The 21,104-nt window shown below is 49.1% G+C and overlaps 6 protein-coding genes across 6 annotated transcripts; 4 read left to right on the forward strand and 2 right to left on the reverse strand.

Moving 5' to 3' along the window:
* Nucleotides 1–2,737: 2,737 nt before the first annotated feature.
* Nucleotides 2,738–4,174, forward strand: BO83DRAFT_362916 (3-demethylubiquinone-9 3-methyltransferase; the record flags this gene model as incomplete). The annotated part of the gene is made up of 2 exons (XM_025529547.1): nucleotides 2,738–2,953; nucleotides 3,013–4,174. Exon 2 carries the CDS (start codon nucleotides 3,113–3,115, stop codon nucleotides 4,172–4,174), a length of 1,062 nt encoding a protein of 353 aa, XP_025386860.1. The 5' UTR covers nucleotides 2,738–2,953; nucleotides 3,013–3,112.
* Nucleotides 4,175–4,309: 135 nt separating this feature from the next.
* Nucleotides 4,310–6,758, reverse strand: BO83DRAFT_379279 (putative RING and UBP finger domain protein). The gene is made up of 2 exons (XM_025531467.1): nucleotides 5,734–6,758; nucleotides 4,310–5,668 (listed from the first exon to the last, which is right to left on the reverse strand). Exons 1-2 carry the CDS (start codon nucleotides 6,640–6,642, stop codon nucleotides 4,454–4,456), a joined length of 2,124 nt encoding a protein of 707 aa, XP_025386861.1. The 5' UTR covers nucleotides 6,643–6,758; the 3' UTR covers nucleotides 4,310–4,453.
* A 53-nt stretch (nucleotides 6,759–6,811) lies between these two features.
* BO83DRAFT_379280 (ubiquitin family protein) lies at nucleotides 6,812–8,400 on the reverse strand. The gene is made up of 3 exons (XM_025531468.1): nucleotides 8,231–8,400; nucleotides 7,945–8,160; nucleotides 6,812–7,871 (listed from the first exon to the last, which is right to left on the reverse strand). Exons 1-3 carry the CDS (start codon nucleotides 8,250–8,252, stop codon nucleotides 7,192–7,194), a joined length of 918 nt encoding a protein of 305 aa, XP_025386862.1. The 5' UTR covers nucleotides 8,253–8,400; the 3' UTR covers nucleotides 6,812–7,191.
* Nucleotides 8,401–10,930: 2,530 nt separating this feature from the next.
* On the forward strand, nucleotides 10,931–11,884 carry BO83DRAFT_399689 (C2H2-type zinc finger protein; the record flags this gene model as incomplete). The annotated part of the gene is made up of 2 exons (XM_025533340.1): nucleotides 10,931–11,329; nucleotides 11,384–11,884. The coding sequence occupies 2 exons, from the start codon at nucleotides 10,931–10,933 to the stop codon at nucleotides 11,882–11,884; spliced, it is 900 nt and encodes a 299-aa protein (XP_025386863.1).
* Nucleotides 11,885–15,252: 3,368 nt separating this feature from the next.
* Nucleotides 15,253–15,630, forward strand: BO83DRAFT_379282 (uncharacterized protein). The gene has a single exon (XM_025531469.1). It carries the CDS (start codon nucleotides 15,258–15,260, stop codon nucleotides 15,549–15,551), a length of 294 nt encoding a protein of 97 aa, XP_025386864.1. The 5' UTR covers nucleotides 15,253–15,257; the 3' UTR covers nucleotides 15,552–15,630.
* Nucleotides 15,631–19,734: 4,104 nt separating this feature from the next.
* Nucleotides 19,735–20,329, forward strand: BO83DRAFT_315617 (Hpt domain-containing protein; the record flags this gene model as incomplete). Its single annotated transcript, XM_025527630.1, has 2 exons — nucleotides 19,735–20,009; nucleotides 20,062–20,329. The coding sequence occupies 2 exons, from the start codon at nucleotides 19,735–19,737 to the stop codon at nucleotides 20,327–20,329; spliced, it is 543 nt and encodes a 180-aa protein (XP_025386865.1).
* Nucleotides 20,330–21,104: the final 775 nt, after the last annotated feature.

Consider the following 21,104-nt stretch of genomic DNA (forward strand, 5'->3'; position numbering starts at 1 on the left):
GCAGCCAACAGAATAATACAGCAATCTCAAAAAGAAAAATAAAAGATACATGATAGCTGCAGACTTCTTAGCGAACCCCGGAATTGACTTTCTTGGTGGTCAGTGTGAATTTCTAATGATTAGGTGACCCGAAGAACGGGACAGCTATGCGCTCCGTCCTATCTGACCATCGGCATCGTCATCATTGCCCGGAATCCCTGCAGGTGTCCGTGTTGGTCGCGGATCCGTGTTGAATGATTCTCCCTCGGCCCCACGGCTAGGCTCTCTCCCGAACGTTGGCCTTGGGGACATGGTAGTGCGAAATAGATAGAGTAGTACTCCGTAGTGTCTCGTTCTTAGACACTATACGGAGTACTATGCCTTGGGAATGGTTTGACTTGGCCCACGTAAATTCAGGGGCGCTCGGGGGTCCGAGGAGAAGTGTGGCTAGAGCGGACGATGATGACGTCCTAACCAGCTGCCCGCCTACATCATCTCACCGAGTAATACTTAATAAGAGGAGGGACCATCAATTGCGGGACATACGATTGGACCGACGGGCTAGGCTTAATTGCGAGTGGCCGCGTTGGAGTTTCAGTTGTCGGAGAGGACGGGCCCTTGGTGCGAGAGATACGTTGCCTAAAGCAGAATAGGGGAGAGTTCCACAGGTGGTGTGGTCTGGTTCACGCCGCATGAATGCGTGAAAGAGAGACGGTTCGACTAAGCCCGTCCGTCAGATTGATGAGGGACGAAGGATGGATGGATGGATGCATCGCCATCGGATGATGCAGTAGCAGATGCTCTAGCGCCAGATTGCCTCTTTTCTGGAAGCTTGCCTATGCAGGACAATCACACATTGTCAGCCTCGGGGTCAACGCGCAGATGCATGGGGAGGATTTAAGTTAAGTTTTCCTTGAATCCCATTGTCTTTTCTTTTTTTGGTCGCCACTGTTTCTCTTTTACCCTACTAGTGTACTTGCTATGTAGTTTGAGGAGCTGCAGCTGCAGTACGACCATTGTCGTCACAGCCGAATTCGACCTTTTCTTCCGTTTTCCATCGGATAGGGGAAGAGAGAAGGCAGAACAAGAAGAACTTAGTACTTACGGAGAGCATCCAATTACCAACCACCACTTTCACCTTCTTAGCAAACTCGGTATATAACGCGTATTACTTTACTCCGTCAGTCACACACATACTGCTGTGTACTACACCGCATCATCACCATCACCATCATCGTATCCTTATTTTCCCCGACACTACTACGAAGTACTAACCACCAATATGGAGCTACTCCATACAAACTAGGAGTTTTTTTTTTTCTCCATACCATAGCAGTCATAGTGGCAACCACCATGCCCCATTTTCCACCTTCCCCCCCCTTCTCTAGCCGGTTCCATTTCCTGATCGACAACCCCAAGAATCAATTCCGCTCAGAAAGCAAGACAGACAGACAGAGAAACTCAGTCTTAACTCTACGCAGATAGTGCACGCTCATCATGATCTTCACCGGCATCATGAAAACGAGTCCCGACCCGAGACTAAGTAAACTGACTAGTCTGTTAGCCTGTTAGGGTAAGGGAATAACAGAGTAGTGCTTAATATTTAAACTATACTATCATATAGCTTAAACCGCACCGGGTAATTCGAGAGTATCTACACAGAAGGAAAAAGGCGGCTGATGATTCATTTCTCTTTCGTAATGAAGTCCTACTCACCATGCCATACAACTATCCCATGGATTGTCAATCATTAATTAAGCTAGCTAGGTATCAATTCCACACGGCACTTAGGGAGACATACAGTACAACAAAACCAGGAGAACAGAAAAATAAGGGATAGAGAGACGAGAGACGAGACAAAACAAAACTAAACAAGAGGGAAACTGAATAAGATGACCAACCATCTGGGTCCCATCCCATCCCATCCCATCCCTTCTCCCTCTAAATTGGAGCAACGAAAAAAACCCCCTCGAAAATCAGAACCCATCAAGCTACGGAGTACTACTTACTGTACTAGACTACGTACGGCACAGAAAGGAAAAGGAAAAGGAAAAGAAAAAGTGGCCTAGGCCGCCGGCCCCATAACCCTGACTAGCAACACCACGTACTAACTAACTAAGAATTTTGGTAGACTCCGTAAAAAACGTCGAGAACTCGACAGGTATGGATAGAGTATGCTTCCAGAAGACACGTAGAACAACTCCCTTAAGTGGGGGGAATAAAACTAGTTAGTTAGTTGGCTGGGAATCATGGTTCACCGACGGAGTTTTATTCTGTGTTTGGAGATTGTGGATTCCCCGTTTGTTGTTGTTCGTGACGGGGGAGAAAAAAGGGAAAGGAAGAAAGAATGTGAGGGAATATTCTATTAGCAATAAGTTTTGCTGTGCTGTGTATATTGAGGTGCCGCATTTCTCTTTTTTAATTTTCTTCCCTTTTTTTTTGTTCTCTCATTTGGAGCAAGCAGTACTGTACTAGGTAGATGTGTACTGGTACCTTGTGGGAGGTACAGTTATTGTATTATTGTAAGTAAGTAAGTAAGCCAGCCATCGTAGCAGGCAAACAGTAGAAGTGGTAGCCTGATCGCCTCAATTTGCTGTGCGCGATAAAGACAATATGAGGATGGGTAATGCAGCACGCCACGATTGCACGGAAAGCAGCCGAGGATGTATTCCACACATAAAACCTTGTATCTGATCAAGAGAGTTGATCTATCATATTGATGCGATCATTCTTGCGAGCAATCAAACAGCCCCCAAAGGATTCTTAAATGTGAGTAGTAAGCAGTACCTGCCTGCCTGCCTGGCAGACAGAGACCAAACAAACACCCAGCCTTGGCATGTTTGTTCCCCCGAACAACATCCGCATCCGCAATATCGCAACTTCGGCTTCAATTCTGCCAGACCAGCGCTGCAGCTAATCCAGCTATATTGATCTGCCATTGACGATGCGCGGCGCGTCCAACACATTCCTCTAGGTATATACCAGTATATTTCATGCAATTACAACCCAATTCCAACTAACACAACCCACCAGTCCACCCAAAAACCACTTCCAACCATAAACTAAAATACACCACACCCAAACCTCCAATCCAATCGACCTCATTCCAGAAAAGAAGAATACAACCGCCAAAATGCTCCGCCCAACCTCAACCTCAACCACCACCACGACCCTCCTCCGCACCCTCCGCGCCCTCACCAGCACCACCACCACCACCACCACACCCACCACAATCCTCCCCAAATCCCAAACACGACACCACTCCTCCGTCTCCGCCAACGAACTATCCCACTTCTCCTCCCTCGCAACATCATGGTGGGATCCCCAAGGCCCCTCGCGCGTCCTGCACCTCATGAACCCCGTCCGTCATGACTTCATCGCCTCCTGCCTCGCCGAATCCACCCCGATAAGCAGCACGACGCCATCCTCACCCATGGACCCCACCAACACCCACAACAAGAACAACCTGCGGTACCTCGACATCGGCTGCGGAGGGGGCATCTTCGCCGAGTCACTAGCACGCACAATCCCAGCCTCTTCACCTGTATCACCAGAAGCTACTACTAGTACTCTGACACGCACCCGCGCCGCCAGCATAACAGCACTGGACCCCAGCCCCACGCTGATCAAGATCGCACGGGACCACGCGCGTCTCGACCCTACCGTGCAAGCGCACCTGGATAGCGGGCGGTTCAAGTACGTGAATGCGTCGTTGGAGGAATTCATCCCCACATTGTTGCCTACAGAGGAGAGGAAATTCGACATCGTAACTCTCTTCGAAGTGCTCGAGCATATCGATAATATCCCCGGGTCGATCACACCGCAGAGTTTCCTGTCTAATTGTCTATCTATGGTGAAGCCGGGCGGATGGTTGATTGGGTCGACGATCGCGAGGACGTTCCCGTCGTGGCTGGTTAATCAGGTTATTGCGGAGGCGCCGTGGCCGATTGGGGTGGTGCCGAGGGGCACGCATGAGTGGAAGAAGTTTGTCAATCCGGGGGAGTTGGAGGGGTGGGTGCAGGAGGGGTTGATGAGGGGGGTGGATGGGAGGGCTGTGAGGGGGGGCAGTGAGGCGTTGGAGGGGGCCAGGTGGAGGTGTGAAGGCGTGGTGTATTTTCCGGGGTTGGGGTGGAAGTTGGTTAAGGGATCGGAGAGTTGGGGGAATTATTTTTGGGCTGTTAGGAAGGGGGAGTAATCTTACTACGTCGTAGTACTAGTAGTAAGTAGTAACTGTTATTGAGGAGGGGTGGGATTGTATATTACTAGGTGGGTGGTGTACGATATGTATCTATAGATGCAGTGCTTGAGTTACTGTCATAGCATTAGATAGGTGTTTCATTGCATTAGCTTCTTTCTTGCATTGGTGCTGTTATACTGATGTAGTGATATACGTGGATTGTGCTTGTATCAATAGACCTGCTGCATGTTGATCCATCGACACGAACCGGCGAGCATAGGATAAAACACCCCTCAATCACTTCTTCCTCCCCTTCCCCTTCTTCTTCGGCTTCTCCGGTTCAGGAACGCTGACCGTCCCCTGCACCACATCTTCCCCCTGATCCTGCAGTCGCGCCGACCCGCTAATGAAGAAAGTGAGATCCCGGTTCTGCTCCGTCAAATCGGCATTCGCAAGTTTCAGACTCTCCACTTCGGACTTCAATAGCTCAACCCGTTCAATGAGATTCTCATTCATCGTCTTCTCTTCTCGCCACTCTTTCTCCATCTTGCGCGTCATCGTCTCGAACTTCTCCGCGCGCTTCTCGGCCCGCGCCTTATCGCGCTCCAGCCCGGGGATGATCTCGCTAGTCAGGGTGTCATATTGCGCTTGTAGACTTTTCAAGCTGGCGGTGGCTTTCTCGACTGCGTCCTGCGCGGAAGAGGCAGCAGCACTGGCCTGAGATGCCTTGTCCACGGCGCGCTCGACTACCTCTTCGAAGTAGGCACGTTGGCTTTCAAGTTGACTAGTAAGTAGATGGGTATATTCCACGCTCATGTTCTCCAGCTTCTCCCGCGGAACGGCGTCTGTCCAGTCGGGTGGGTCGAGCGCGCTGTTGTCGGCTGCTGGAAGTTCCACGAGCTTGCCGTCCGTTTTGCTTTGGATGATGCGGTGCACGTAGGCATCGCCGACGTAGTCCCAAACGCGCTGCGTAGAGAGATCCATTGCAAAGGCATGCGCCGTTTCCTTGTAATGCGCAAATGCATGAGCCCCGTCATAGCGTCCACAGCCGACGTTTCCGCAAATAAGGCATATCCAGAGGTTTATATCCGAGTGGCACACGCTGCACTCGGCTGGTTCGTCATCATATAATGCGGCTTGGCTGTTGCGTCGGATATCGTCTTGTGTGTATCGACATACGGGGCAGCCACTTCCTTTCCACTTTTGTAGACATGTGCAGTGAAAGACATGCTGACATATGATAGTCAGCAAGCCGGTGGTCTCATCCATACGCTCCAGACACACGGGACATGTTGGCAATTCGATAAGCGCAGGGGTAGGAGGCGCCAGCGGTCTGGTAGAGAGGGTAGCGGAAGGTATGGAGCTTGACTGCGTGGTGGAAATTGGCGTCGTCCGCACAGGGCTCGTTGTAGTGTGTGGGGAAAGAAGGCCGCTCTGTGATCCAGACAGCGCGCCCGGCTCAACGGCTTGTATTTCGACGGTCTTTACGAAGACAACATGACAGGTTTCGGGCTGAAGCAAGGGCGCGTTAGCATCGCAGCCGTGGATCTGCATCAAGCAATGCATGATGCACTTACCTCCATGCTGTTGAACACCTTTCCATTCCAGTCCTTCTGCCACTCCTTGGCCTTCTTCCCGCTGCGAAACTTCATCAAGACCATGTACCGGTTCGCTCGAGCAGTCTTGATCATGCGGAAATGATTGACATCGTTCATAGTCGATTCGCCCACGAACCCCAGAAAGTCGGACGGCGACATATAGGAAGGGACGGCTAGGATACATAACGTTGTGCAATCCTTATCTGGCATGTGCTCTTCTGCGCGCGGGGGCCTACTGCTGCCGCCCACTTCATCGTACGGTGTCCTCGCCGCAGCCGCGGAACCTTTCAAGTACGAGGGGTAGTCCTCTTCTGTCAGGTACGGCGTCTCCTGAGCATCTCGGTATAGATGTACGATTCCCCAAACACTGTCCGAAGTGCTCTGGTCCAGCGGTATGTATTTGCCTTTGGTGCGTAGTCCTCCCAATATATCCGTGCCGATCCCGGTCGCGATGGGGTTATCTTTTGCGTCCTTCCAGCCCGCCCGCTTCGCAGCACTGGTGTCCTGCTCCGATGGAATCATATCAATGCACTCGATGGATACTTTATCAAGCCTGAGATCTCTCTCGAGATCGGATGCGCTTGTGGACGAAGTCGTGTAGAGGTGAGGGGTACGGGGGTCTGTGACGTTGGTAGTAGAGTCCGAGCCGTGGGTTTCGGCGAAAGTGTTGGATGAGGGGCGTGGATGTTTCCCATGCGCTTGATGACGAGAGAATCGATGTGCCCACGGTGAGTGTCGGGGGCGCTTGTGGAACGGGAGTAGAGCTTCGCATGCGGAGTCGAAGGATAGCGACGTCGAGTGCTTGTCCACGCCTGTAAAGGTGCCGTGGTGGTCAGAGTGCGGGCGAGCAAATAGTTCGATCGCAATGTGGTAGAAAAAGGAGGGCATCACGACTGATGCTCACATCTCCAGCGTGTTACACGTCTGCAACTGCTCTCTCAGGTCGAGTTCATGAATGGAAGCTACTTTCCTGTCCCACGCCGCCTTGGGACGGTATAGTCACGTGCTTGGATACGGGTGGCGAAGATGGTGACTCACATGCGATGTCTATTTAGTTACTTGTTAGCTATTATATAGGTAGATGAAGATGAAGATGACGCTATTGCAATTTCTATCTAGTTCCGTCTCATACGATCTGTAAGGTGGTGGACGCCGTCTTGGAATTGCATGTGGACCACGTCTATGCTAGCGTGACGTCCTACCTCGGGTGGTCCTACTCAATCTACAGGAAACGGTGCAAGCAAGATATCAGGTGGAATATAATTATTGGATTGAATCCTAGGTGAAAGAATGTCGCAAGGCACCATAGAAGATGGTGACCCTAAGGTATGCCCAATTTATCCGTGTCATAAAACCGATAAAACAACCGTCCCAACGCCATGCAGGCCACTCAACCGTAGATGAGCCGTGCTAAAGAAGAAAGATCCAAAGAAAGCATTAGTTTCCACCACGGAGACGGAGCACCAGATGCAGGGTGCTCTCCTTCTGGATGTTGTAGTCGGAGAGCGTACGTCCATCTTCCAGCTGCTTACCAGCGAAGATGAGACGCTGCTGATCCGGGGGAATGCCCTCCTTATCTTGGATCTTGTTCTTGACGTTATCAATGGTATCCGAGCTCTCCACCTCCAGCGTAATCGTCTTGCCGGTGAGAGTCTTCACGAAGATCTGCATACCACCACGGAGACGAAGGACAAGGTGAAGGGTCGATTCCTTCTGAATGTTGTAGTCGGACAAGGTACGACCATCCTCCAACTGCTTACCAGCAAAGATCAAACGCTGCTGGTCCGGGGGAATGCCTTCCTTGTCTTGAATCTTGGTCTTAACGTTATCGATGGTGTCGGAAGATTCAACTTCCAATGTGATCGTCTTTCCCGTAAGAGTCTTGACGAAGATCTGCATACCACCACGTAGACGAAGGACGAGGTGAAGAGTGGATTCCTTTTGGATGTTGTAATCAGACAGGGTACGGCCATCCTCCAGCTGCTTTCCAGCGAAGATCAGACGCTGCTGGTCGGGAGGAATGCCCTCCTTGTCCTGAATCTTAGTCTTCACATTGTCGATAGTGTCAGAAGACTCCACCTCAAGGGTGATGGTCTTTCCGGTCAGGGTCTTGACGACTAAAGTGAGGTCAGTATAAGTTCCAAGTGAAAGTGGCCAACAGGGTGGCAAATAGAGTTCAGAAAAACTTACAAATCTGCATACCACCACGCAGGCGGAGAACGAGGTGGAGAGTGGACTCCTTCTGGATGTTGTAGTCAGACAGGGTGCGGCCATCCTCCAGCTGCTTTCCAGCGAAGATCAGACGCTGCTGGTCAGGAGGGATACCCTCCTTGTCCTGGATCTTGGTCTTAACATTGTCGATGGTATCGCTCGACTCGACCTCGAGGGTGATGGTCTTGCCGGTGACTAGATGGAAACAAGCAGTCAGATGATGGATTCATAATGCTAAGCTTGGAAGGTGATTAGGTATACTCACGGGTCTTGACGAAGATCTGCATGTTGTAGAAGCGCAGTTAACGGTGTATGTAATTAGGTGTGGAGTTGTTGTGGAGAGGATCGCAGAAGGCGATGCGCGGAAGGTGAGTGGTAGGATGAGAGGTATGAGGGATGAAGGAGGGTTGGTAGAGAGAGGAAGGAAGAGAAGGCTTAAGTAGTCAGGAGAGGAGGTGAATGAGGGGAGGCGGAGGCGAAGCGCCTTAGTCAGAGGTTCGGTCAGTGAGATAACGTGATGCAAGGGAATGGGTTAGAGGTCAAGTCGCAATAAAGGGAAAAGAGCAGCAGGGACCTTAGCCCGAGCGGTGTTAGCCTGTCAGACGAAGTACCTTTCGGGCGACGCTTCTGGCACCTCCTGGGAGATTCCCTTGCCATCCGGCTATTGCGCCGGAATCCGCCTGGTCTGCGTCATTTGGTTCTCCAATACGCTTCGTTGCTGGAAGCGCTTGGGAGGGAGAATCTACTAGAAAGGTTCTGGTTGGGTTGACTCAGGCTCCCACGGCAGCCACCTGTTATTGGGTTTACAACTACGGGAATGGTCGCTGAAAGGAAAGAGAGGTTAGCGCATACGAAAATTCTGTCTGCAAAACTTAGAACAACAGGCAAAGCCTGATCCCATGTGGTAGGCACTGCTGCTGCCATGGGAGGGGGAATCGAAGCCAGTTGGTTGCCGGGGCCTGATATCAGTCCGGGGGAAGCGTCTACGAGCGGACAGGACGACTCCGTCCGTACCCGCCACTGACGCCACCAGTCGGTATCTCAGCCCGACCCAATCCAGACCGCAGCCGTGTTCCTGAAATAGAACCCGTTGAAACTCGGACTTTTCTGTTGTCTATATATTGGTTGCCTTCTCATTGATAATTCGTATCATCTCACCGGGTGAACTGGTGGGTGATCAGAGAGGTAATGCGACAACTGGCCTTGCGGCGGCAACAACGGCGATGACGTGTGAGTTGGGGGCATTTCTTATCGGAGGATGGAGGGATGGGGGAAGGGGATCCTCTCCAGCTGTTATCTCGACGGCGCGGCCTCGGGAAGTGGCCTTAGGCCATCGCTAGCGGCTGGAGATGGGTCAGGTGATCGTCGCATCCGGAATGCCCCGCTTTTGGCCCGGCCGGCAACCCACTGAATCGTATCCATGACTGCATGCATTCCACCCTCATATACCAGCTCATCGTTTGCATCATCACTATTTACTATTCTCTACTCACTAGTACTAGTAGTTATGTTTCAAATCTCCCTCTCTTGATAACTGTCCCTTGGCTGCGTCATCATCCATCGTGGTTGAGCATGCGTAGGTGCCACACAATCTATTGCATTGGGCGACTATTGGGAAAGTTTCTCCAATACGAACTAGTGATTCTTCTGTTGTGGAGGGCATGATGACCCAACAATCTACCTCTATCGCGTTCCATTCCCTAGCTCGCAGGACAGGCAAGACCTTCCATTCATGGTTACCGTGGCTCGGAACTTTCTTCTGCTTTAGGGTCTAGAGATGGCTTTAGATAAACAAAGAAAGGTGGTACCATTCTCAATCCCGTTGAGTGATCATCCCGCTCTTCAATCAACAAACCAGTCATAACTCGCCGGCAAGGCGCATGCGGGCAAGCTGCTGTCGGTGTGATTACCGTCCCCACTCAATAGCTAGGCATAATGGGCTTGTTGTGGGTTTGGCCATCCTCGTTGTAGATGTTGGACTTGACCACAAGGTTGCCAAGATGATAAATAGTTGAGGTTTGTAGCAACAGAGATCCTAAGTTCAGCACTCTGTTCAATCGGCACGGTGGTGACACGGATCGGAAAATATGCACGGCGATTGCACCCTAAGCTTTGGCGCGACAGTGGCACTCGCATCAAGACGGAAGGGGCAACGCATCAGCTCTATTTTACCTCCCTGAAGATACCTTAAAAGACCCCAGCGTCAAGCACTCATGCCGGTGAGGGTGGACAGAATCAGCAAGAGTCTGAAGCAAAAAACCGGAACCGTCATAGGAGACCGGCGCTCTACCATTGAGCCAATAGACCAATGGAAACGATCTACATGGGACTCGAACCCACAACCTCCGGTTTTCCAAACTCAACCAATGAGCCAACGGACCGATTTAGGCGGGAGCTTCAAAAAAGTGGTTTATGGGCGGTAACTGGCTGTCTCCGAAGAATGGCAGCTGTCAGCGGGTCTCACCGACCAGATGTTTGATGTTTGTTTACATCTCCAATGCGGTAGATATAGATGAGTTGATTGTACGCATGTTGCCTACACGTCTGATTACCTACTTAAAGACAGAACACGTACAAATGCATGTCCGTCGTCGCTGCTCAACATCACTGCAAGGGGCAGTTTAGTGCTCAGCCGCATGCTGAAGATTGATAGATCGATCGTAGCGGAACTCACCCCCCTCATCTCCATCATTCACTCACCCTTAGTTCATTGATTTGTTTGAACCTCTGTTCCGATCGCTCTCGTTGCACCCTCTGATAAGGTTGCAGATCAGGTGCTTATAGTTTCCTAGCTTGGTTCACTCGAATATTCACTTGCTGCATCAGTGGTTCTTGGTCCCTGCCCCTCCACCCTTGAGGCAACATTGTTCTTCTGGCTTTCGCGCTTGACACACAACATTGAGGCGAGAATAATCCCCCCCCCCCGGCAGCATCATTGCTTCCCAGACGCTCCTCTACAGCCACAATGTACGACTGTGAAACGTGCCCCGGCTACTTTAACAGCTGGTATGCCTGTCGCCAGCACATGAACGACACGGGCCATTGGGGCGTGCGGTACGAATGCGAAACGTGCGATGATCAATTCTTGACTCAATGGGAAGTGGAGGAACATATGGATGAGTATGGACACCACGCTCCCAAGATACCTTGCGAGACATGCGGAAGGAAGTTCTACAACCAGACGTCAGCGGATCAGCACATGAATGCAATGGACCATTGGGCTCCAACATGGCCATGTGAGACTTGCACACAGATGTTCCATACGGAAGGTGCTGCTGAACAGCATATGCGGGCCAAGTCCCATTACAAGAACTACTGCCACCCCTGTAGCCGACGTTTCGATACTGCGAATAACCTCAAGATGGTAAGGCCTTCTATATCTTCCAACATCGTCATTGAACTCAGACCTCGCTTGTAGCACCTAAATTCGAAAATCCACCGCGGTCAAGACATTCTCTGTCCTTTCTGCAACGCTGCTTTTACTACAGCCACTGGCGTTGCCCACCACCTTGAAACCGGCTCCTGCAAGCGTGCTGTAGGTCTCAATCGCGAAACTATCTACAAATTTGTTCGCAGCCGTGACACCCAGGGCGTCATTACAAGGAAGCTGCTTGAATGGAATACAGATGACAACATTCAATACAAGGCTAATTCCCGTGCATACAACGGCGAATACTGGGAGTGCTACTTGTGTCATCGGGGATTCAACAGTTTGACCGCACTCAATCAACATCTCAATTCGCCTGTGCACAAGCAGAAGCTGTATCATTGTCCAAACGCAAAGTGTAAGAAGCAGTTTATAACCATAGCTGCTCTGTTCAACCACCTTGAGAGTGAATCCTGCGCTTTTATGCGGTTTGAGAAGGTACAGCGACAGGTTCAGGATGTGTTTCGTGGCCAGAGAGCTATTGCATTCTGAGAATAGCACAACACTATATTCCCCGGCTCCCAAAGCTGAATATGCAATTCGAATTGATGTCTGCTAATATGTCTAAATTTCAAGTGTTGATATTTCACAAGCGGATTCCAGATGCTGTCATAAGTCAGCTACGCAGGGCGTATGGCATAATCATGCTACAAGACTGCATCATTGAGGCCAGTTTCTGACGTCTATCTCACTTTGTGCATTTAGTCTGGTTTGTTATTCTATTCTTACCCGCTGGCGGCTATTACGATATCATGTCAGAAATTCCCCCGAGCATTGTTACCAGCAGAATGACAACAATCTGACCAATTCCTTGTTATTCATCTATGATGTCTTGCTCACCAATTTTATGTTCTTACCAGTTTAGTATCTCAAAATCTAAGAATATGTCAACCACATATCTCCAGAATCACTAACTCAGCCCTACTCGCTACTCCGCGGATGTCCACCAATGTCCTCAAGCAATGTAAGTACACAGAGTAGATCAGCAAACCGGAAGGTCTAATACAACCATTCACATGAACCAATCCTAGTATCACTTTCACTAGGACATGAAAATAGAGAAGAAGTAATACAGAAACAGTTAGAAATCCGGCAAAACAACACCGTAGAGCTCCCATCTATGATTTATCTTGCCACTCCAGTAACTACAGTACGTTGTAAGACAGGGAATTTGAACCTCACCATCCCAAACCGGAAGACAATGAAAGAGAGGGAATAAATAATTGGAAGAACCCCGCCTATACTCCCCCCACTTCATACTTACTTGAAGCATACCAAATACCACGCACTACCCGAAGCATTCATCGTATTTATCAGTACCTTGGGAAGCCTATGCTCAGTATTTGGATCTTACTTAGCCGGGAACCGCAAGGAGCTAGTAAACAGACGAAGAACCAAGGGATGAAATTCCCGTACCCAGCCTTCTTTAGATAGTAGGCAACAAGCACTAGCTAAGTAGTAGATGTGATATTACCCAATCATCAGTTTTGAATATGACAGACAGACAGACAGACAGACATCATCATGCTAGCAACAGTGAAGTTTCAAGTATACTATAAATTTGACAACAGACTGGATTATCGCTGAGTTTAGAAATTAAGAGAGCAAGGGAATTGTAGAATTGACAAATTGTGACTGATGAGAGGCGACTGATCTGGACATATTGTATGATACTTTTTTTTTTTTTTCCCAATGTTTCTTTGATGTAGACGCAATATAACTGTAAATAGGTGGATATACTTCATGGTAGATAGGATAGTTTTATTGTGTAAGTAGACAGTGATAAAGGAAAAGAAAGAAAAGAAAAGAGTGTTTCTGATAATTGAGTCTGACTTGGTGTCGGGGGAAGTATGCAACTGGCGTTTGTAAAATATGTAGTGGGTGAGTGTTCAGGAATAATGATTATGGTGATGATGATTATGTACTTCTAGTATAGATATAATATTACTCTTCCTATTTATTCAAGCCATGTGGATGGTTTTTAGGATGTAAATAATATGATGGGAATCTTTCCGAAATATGAATTACTAGTAATTTCAAGATCATCATGGGGATTGGTGTGCTTTCAATTGAGAGAAGATTGTAGTATTTCCTGTGTCAGATTGTTCTTGAGCTTGATTGATCTATATGTCGGTATATGAAATGGAAGCTGCTTGTTGTTACAATAATAGAAAGAATAAGAGGAGGGGAAATGATATGGAGATCATTATTTATTCTATTGTTGAAGCTGGCAGTCAAAATTTTCTATTTGTACCTCTAATCTATAATGTTTATTCTCGGTATAAGGAATATATGGTATCTGGGGTCTTATACACGATAAGTACCATATATATGCTACATTTCACCGCTCTACTATTGATACTTAGTTGATAGTAGCAGCTAGGTTACCAGGAAATCAATGATGGGATGCGAAGTCCACTCGTAACCATATGTGTCTATGACTTCGTTGTCATTCGTTGTTCATAATTAAGTAACACGAGAAGGGGTATAGACTGGTATAACAAGGCTAGTTCAAGACACTGTACGGTTGGAGCTAGAGGTACGATGGGAAATGTCCTGACAAGATTCCAAGCTTACCTATACAGTTCTTTGTTTATAAGTTACTCCATGTTATAAGCACATTAGTACTAGCAGTTAGCGTTAACCCATCACTTTCCCTACTGTCATACAATCTTTAGTAATTTGATATCGGGATTTACTTCGTTTCTCGGGCTTTGCTGGTAGATCAAGTTATTCAATGTTACCACCATCCTTCTCTCCAGTTGGGGGTCACATATAGTTCCAACACATATAGTTCAAATCAAGGCACACGGTACTTTCAACTCGGCAAAGTACTTCCCACTAGGAAAGCCAAGCGCCGCACAGGCTGAATTCTATCTCCAGCCAAGCCTTAACAGGCAGGTATTAGGATCAAAAACCACGTATGTTGTTTCGCCACTGGCGTCGGTCTCGGGGGAGTTTAGGCGAGATAGATCTGAAACGCAGGTCGAATGAAACAAGATCATCATTGTGGCTATCTACTTAGTTTTTTTAGATGCAGCAGTCCCGAGATGTCTAACTAGTCGTTGTCTGGTTTAGTTCGTCCGGAGAAACATTCCAGCGAATGATTGTGGTTCCTGATGCGGGATTTCCCTTACTATGGTACTTACTCTGACGGGACAAGTAAGGGAGGAATAGTATATGCTCTGGGCCCATAAGCTGGTGGGTTCGTGCTCATGTGACTATTTTGTGAAATTTGGTTGAGGGTTTGGGTGTCAAAGTAGAGATTGAGATCAGACCATAGGCGCCACCGTAGATACCCCCATACTGGGGTGGTATCGAGAAGGGGTATACTACTAAGAGTCGGTGAACTATATTACTGTTATAGTGGATGGTCGAGGATATACCTACCATGTTCGGGTCACACAATACTGTCACCTAATCCATATGGGCTGGATGGCTGATAAGTGGATGGCTCTAGCCTCCCCCTTGCCCGAAGAGGACGTTGTACTGTCAGACTAAAGTAGGACACTACTATAGCATACCCCATAGGGGCTGCAGTGGAGGGAGGGGTCCCAATTGAGGACAGGCTGACGGAAAAATAATGGGACAACAAAACTTCTCCCCTCATGCAGGCTGATGTCATGGCTCGTGAGACACCCCCCCGCTAGTGCAGTGCATGCTGTATGATGGATGTATACTGATCACACGCGGGTGAGATTTTCATCTGATTTGAGAGAGGGCAGATGATGAACTGTATGCCTGATGTCAAAGATTCAGCTGAAGTGAAAGCAAATTGCTGGCATCTGTGCAAGTGATGCTGTGATGATGGGTAAAGTATGATTTGTCAGTCTAAAGAATGGCTTTCATGCCTGATACAAAATCCATGACCATAAATGAAGATGATGACCGAGACAGACGACCGGCCCACTCCGAGAAGGATTCCTTCGAGAAGCAGCGTTGGGTTTTCACACATGGTACATTGAACAAGGGTAGTCGGGAGCATGATAGGCTGTTTAGATTGGAGCCCCAGAAGTTCCTAATTCAAGTGGCAGTGGATCGATCAGCGGGAGGCAGACGGCGAGAATTGCCCGGAACATGGACTGGCGTTGAGAGCCCGAGACAGGGGAACCTCGAGTCGCTTCCCCGGCATGACTCGCCCTATCGATCGCGTGGGTGAGTCCGTACTAGAGAGTATACAGAGGAGCCCTTAGTTAGTACGTAGTGTTACTTTTGCTGGATACCTCCGCGGATAGTCTGTTCTGGAGATAACCGCCGACGGGGGAAAAGGAGAACTAGAATTAATTTACAATCGTACACGAATGGGGAGTTACACAATGCTGTCCAGTGACTGTGACCCTTGGGGTGAAAAGTAGCAAAATAGGGAAGGAGCGACTTGCGGCCGAAGTGTCTGGAAGGCGGTCCAAGCTTAGTTTGGTTCGCCTGGCAATAACCCCGCCAACGTCAGCGGCGCTTTTGATTGGCAGCAGTTCTGCCCCTCTATGATGTCACTTTTTAGGTATGGAGCACTCTGATAGGCTCACTCTTCCCAGCCAGACCCAAAAAGAACCTTTCCTCGACTGTTCGTTGAATCGCCTCGCCTCGCAATACCAAAGAATCAGAATCTGCGATGACGATGTGTCTGTAAATAGAATATAGAATATAGATCCATTCCCCAACATGAAGTACTTATATAGAATCATTAGATTGACCACTGCTGTAGCAGTTCTCTCGGAATTTGGCCCGAGTTTTCTTTCTTTTTTTTTTTTCCCCTTCTTTATGCAAAATTCAAACGTCGAATGCCCAATGGGCCCCTTTCCATTCCTCCGCTGGCACAAATTCCTACGGTATGAAACGGATCTCTAGGGGATGTTCTTCTGCTCTACGCTCTCTCCCTTCTCGTCTTAGCTTATAAACCCCCCGCAACGGAAGACGGAAGAAGGATCACAGCGTTGGAAGGGCTTCCTTGTCGCATCGCCTTTGGTTCAGTCACCGATTGCCTATGTTTGGTCTTGCAGCGTGTGTACGTCCGGTACAGCTTATTTGATTGACCCCTGAAGGGGCCCAGAACCCTCTCTTTTTTCGGAATGTCGTAACAGGTGAGTGAACAGGGCCCAGATTCGGCTCCGACGCGACAAACCTGGTGACTGGGTTTACGGTCGATTTGTCAACTGAATTCGCAACGTCCCCGGTGAGATTGGTGGACGGCACCACTGCATGACTGCCTCCAGGCAGAGGACAATCCTTCAGCACGATAATACTGTTATTTCCATTCCGTCTCCGCCCACCAGACGCATCACCCCTCGTTTGCCATTCCGAGGCACGTTGACATTCTAGCTAATTCGGTCGACCATGAAAGACACCGTGAAGGAACGAGGTGCCATCCACGTGCAAGTCGTGATCGCGATGTGATGATGCCTGTTAACCGTTCAGAGGCTGGAGGTGGTGCGGTGGTGGGGATCGACGCTCATGGCCGACTGATAAAAAATCGGGAGGGCGGACACCCTACGTCAGTTGTGGTCCTATGATCTCAGCGTGCATCATTCAGAGTGGAGGTCGGATTGGCTCCCTTTTGGCCCGAGAATAGGGCGGTCGGTACAAATCCTTTCGCAGAAGGTAAGAGGGGAAGTAAGACATCGTGGCAGAACTGGGGTCTGGAATGATTCTGTAAAGAAGCGCTGATGACTGGCTGGACACTGAACAAGCACAGGCATTACAATGTTCAACAAATTTGGGATGAAGGGGAGATGGCATTGTGCATGGGTTGGTTTTTGCCCGCTTTTCTTCTTAACCCTTTTCCCTCTGGTCTCGCCTTCCCCACATGGGACGGGCCAATCAGCGGCCCTCACTTATGTGGGATGTTTGACCTGGATATTTTGAGGCTTTTTCTCCCGGCAAATTCTAGTCTCGAGACGTGGGATCGCGTTCGGTTTGGATCTGGGTGAAGTAGACCTACCTACCTACCTACCTACCTACCTACCTTAAAGGATGGTGAAAGAGAAAAAAGAAAAGAGGGAAAATCCTTTCCCTTCACGGTGACAAAGATCGCTGTACACAACGCGGTTCAAGTAGGGAACAGTTTTGTTGAAATAAGGATTAACCATCAAAGACGCGCGAGAAGATGACGCCAGAGGATCTCGTCATCGGCTGCTTAAAACGCTGCCAGAGTCCCGCTCTCCTTTTTCTCTACCCCTCTGGAAATTTCTCTTGTTCGCGCGTTTTTCTGCTCGTCGGTTGATCATCGTGGTTACTCTGCAATATTGATTTTCTTCCCCACCACCACGACGGTTTGTAAGCTTTCCGAGACCACTCATTGTTTGTCTCGGTCAGTGGCTCCCTTTATTGTCTTTTGCCGTTCATTAGGTGCCTTTCTGTATGACTGCTGCAGCCCACCGTGCCGGTGTCCAATGAATTGACCGCTCTGGCTGAACATCGGGCCTGTCAGTTGAGGAAGAAGGCGCTGAAGGCTGAAGCATCGTGGTTCCCCCTCGGTTTGTCCCATCAAGGGCTGGCCCACCGTATTATTCATTCCCGCAATAGCGCCCAAATTCCTAATCATAATTACTGAAGTGAAAAGGTCACAATCATCATCCTTCACTTTTGGAGGTTACTGGTATGGGACTCTCCAAGGGTATTGGTGGGACACAACTTACTTTTGACTCCTAGTAATTATACAGTCTGATCAGGCCTGTACCTTGCCTCTAGTCCGGGTCTTGTTGTTGTGATCATTTTCGTTTCTTCCCTCCCATCGGTTATCCTCCTTCTCCTCCCTCCTCTCCCTATCTGCTGCTCTTGTGTCAGTCAGTTCTTGTGTCTATCGGCTGCCAGCCCAGCCCACTTGCTCCCCTCCTCTTTTTCGTTCCCCTCCACTTTCTGGTTCCTTTTGACGGCGCGCGCCTAACCAGAAAAGATTAAACCCAGCGAAAAAAAATTCGAAAAAGAAAAAAAAAATTAATAAAGAAAGAATTTTTTTCTGAAATAAATAAATAAACTCGATAGGAAAAAAATAGAAAAAGAGAGAAAAAAAAAACAAGCCAAAAGGGAAAGGAGAGCAGAGGTTCACACACACAGAGTGCAACCAACCATCAGCATCGTCATTTCCTTTTACCTCATCCTCCCTCTCTTTTCCCTCTCCTCTCCTCTCCTCTTCTCCTCTCCTCTCCTCTTATTCCCTCCCACTTTCAAGCTTCGCTTTCCCCCTTCTCTTCTTCTTCTGCCTTCTCTTCTATAATCTTATCCACTTGTCCTAATCGGGAACATTCATCTTTCCCACTCTGCCTCACCTTAACTCGCCTTACCGTCGGGTTCCCGTTAATCTAAGTTTAATCTGACCATTGCCACCTCCGCGGTTGCTGCCATACTCTTTTTCGATTCATATACCCAAAGGCATAACCTCAGCTTCTTAAACTGCGGTGGACGGAACTGGTTCCAGGTGGGCAAAACCCCCCTTCTGCTGCTCTGCTTAGCGCCTTTCCCAGCCCATCATTGCTCGGCTGCTCATCCTCTTCCTCCCCCTCGGACAATCACTGCCCCTCCCCCTCGTCCCTCCTGATCCAGACAGCTGTTCCCTTTGCTCGTTCCAAAGGTGGATCCATCCCATCTGGGTGTGTGATGGTGGATTGATATCTGTGCTTCCCTTCTACCCGCTGCCTCTCTTTCCACAATCACTTTCTTCTTATTCTTCTTCTTCTTCTTCTCCCCTCCCCTCCCAGCCTCACTCATTCCCACTAATACCCCCTTCTCCCTCCCCTCCCCATTCCCTGGTGGCAGGTACATCCTTGTTCAAACATTCCCTCAGCCTCACATAGCTAGATTACCTTGTGTGTTGCTCTTGAACTCTCTCTATCTTCTTTCTTCATTCCCCTCATCGACCCCTCCTGACTTTTATCGTTTTCCTATCTTTCTTACTCACGAGGCAATCATACCAAAAGACGAACTGTTGGCCTCCCCAGTTCTGTGTTCTGTGTGTGTCTGCGTGCTCATTCCCCCTCCTTTCGTTGTATATCTCCCGGTTTTATTCTTTGTCCCTGGGCTGGCTTGCCTGACCCTCGTAATACCCCTATTGCGTAGGGCAACATCACGATCGATTCGAGCAGCTGTAACGTCGCCGTTCGGTTCGTGTTCCACCGCTGACATGGGATTAGCCTGCAGATTCTTTCCGTGTAATTCTCAGTATTTCCGTGTTTGCTGCTTGCCAGCTTGGGCCCGGAGAACAGCCGGCTAGATTGACCCACAGAGTCCGAACACGCAGCTTGTCAAAGGACCACTGACTCTTGGTGGTCTCGAGACGTTTGCTCTAAGTCGAAACGACATTGATTCTTGACTCAACACACGAGAACCCAGTCTCGTATTATCACATCATCATGGCGCCCACCACTACTACAAAGACCGTGGAGGAGCCTGTAGGTGTCGCGAAGCCGCACACTGAAGCCAAGGTTGATGCTGACCTCCCCAAGCCCAAGGAGACTAAGGAAATCCCTTCCACATTGGCGGAGATGAGGGGGAGTATCGATGAGAGCACATTCGAGCAGATTCTGGAGATGGATGACGACGATAGCGACAGAGATTTCAGCAAGGGTATTGTGTTTGGCTTCTTCGATCAGGCTGAGAGCACATTTATCAAGATGGAGGATGCTTTGTAAGTGATTGCGCCGCTTGCGTTGTGGTAATCGCGCTAATCAAGCCTATAGGAAGGCAGAAAATCTGAACGACCTGTCTTCTCTGGGACACTACCTGAAAGGTTCATCAGCCACTCTCGGACTCACCAAGGTCAAGGATGCATGCGAGAAGATTCAACACTACGGAGCCGGCAAGGACGAGACCGGTTCGACGGATGAGCCGGACAAGAAGACCTCCCTTTCGCGCATCGAGAAGACCCTGACCCAGGTGAAGGAGGATTACAAGGAGGTCGAGGCTTTCCTGCGCAAGTACTATGGCGAAGACGAGGAATCCGCTTAAACTTCAGGACGAACAGAAACAGAAGGACAGGGTAGAATCAGGCGAGAATTCTGTGTCAGTTAACTGAATATACGCGCGAGAGCGAGGCCACACGCTCCGCCCGAGATCAATGAAATCGAGATCACCAAGTGACAGCATCATCACCACACAGCTATTCCTAAGACTGCGGAAACATGCAGGAAGACAAGCGTCGATCTTGCCGCGGGAATTGATGATTTATTTCTATATTTGCCCCTTGTCTTGGCCCGGGCTTTATTTTCCTAGAAATGTATATGAACCATGAACTAAAAGGAATATGAAGGACCAGAACAAAAGAAAGAAAATCACAACAAAAAAGGTAGATGATATGATACTGGTCGTCCTGCCTTGGTTAGCCTAGGTGCAAGACCACCCTTGGAGGGCGGATGTCGCATGCACATTGCCTTGTGGCATGATCGGGTAGTCGTTGCGAGCCAGGGGGCTGGGTGTGCTTGGACGACCATCGAACTTGAGCAAATACCCCTGGTAGCTTCAGCTCAGGAACAACAGATGAAAGGGAGTAGGTGGTGGCATCGATCACCTCATCCGACCCTCCCTAGATCATAGATATCAGTAGGTGGTAGTTGAGTCGATTTTATCGGGTCCGGTAGCAAGTTCGTGGGCTACCAGACGGGAGTTCTGCCGTGGATTGTCGGACATACTTGAGTATGTACAACCGTTGCCTCACATGCACCTTTACACAAGGACCAGGCTGAGCAACGTTCGGGAGATGAGCTGAAGGTGCCTGTCGTATCCT

The sequence above is a fragment of the Aspergillus eucalypticola genome, assembly GCF_003184535.1.
Source record: "Aspergillus eucalypticola CBS 122712 chromosome Unknown BO83scaffold_16, whole genome shotgun sequence".
Classification (NCBI taxonomy): domain Eukaryota; kingdom Fungi; phylum Ascomycota; class Eurotiomycetes; order Eurotiales; family Aspergillaceae; genus Aspergillus; species Aspergillus eucalypticola.

What these genes read in the sequence shown, in the direction of transcription:
- BO83DRAFT_379279 (XM_025531467.1), bottom strand. Translation starts at nt 6,642, where the DNA reads ATGCCCTCCTTTTTCTACCACATTGCGATCGAACTATTTGCTCGCCCG. An exon ending in AGGTGTTCAACAGCATGGAG is followed by an intron (nt 5,669 to 5,733) that starts GTAAGTGCATCA and finishes CCCTTGCTTCAG; the next exon opens with CCCGAAACCTGTCATGTTGT.
- BO83DRAFT_379282 (XM_025531469.1), top strand. Translation starts at nt 15,258, where the DNA reads ATGACCATAAATGAAGATGATGACCGAGACAGACGACCGGCCCACTCC.
- BO83DRAFT_379280 (XM_025531468.1), bottom strand. Translation starts at nt 8,252, where the DNA reads ATGCAGATCTTCGTCAAGACCC. An exon ending in GCAGATCTTCGTCAAGACCC is followed by an intron (nt 8,161 to 8,230) that starts GTGAGTATACCT and finishes GTTTCCATCTAG; the next exon opens with TCACCGGCAAGACCATCACC. An exon ending in GCGTGGTGGTATGCAGATTT is followed by an intron (nt 7,872 to 7,944) that starts GTAAGTTTTTCT and finishes ACCTCACTTTAG; the next exon opens with TCGTCAAGACCCTGACCGGA.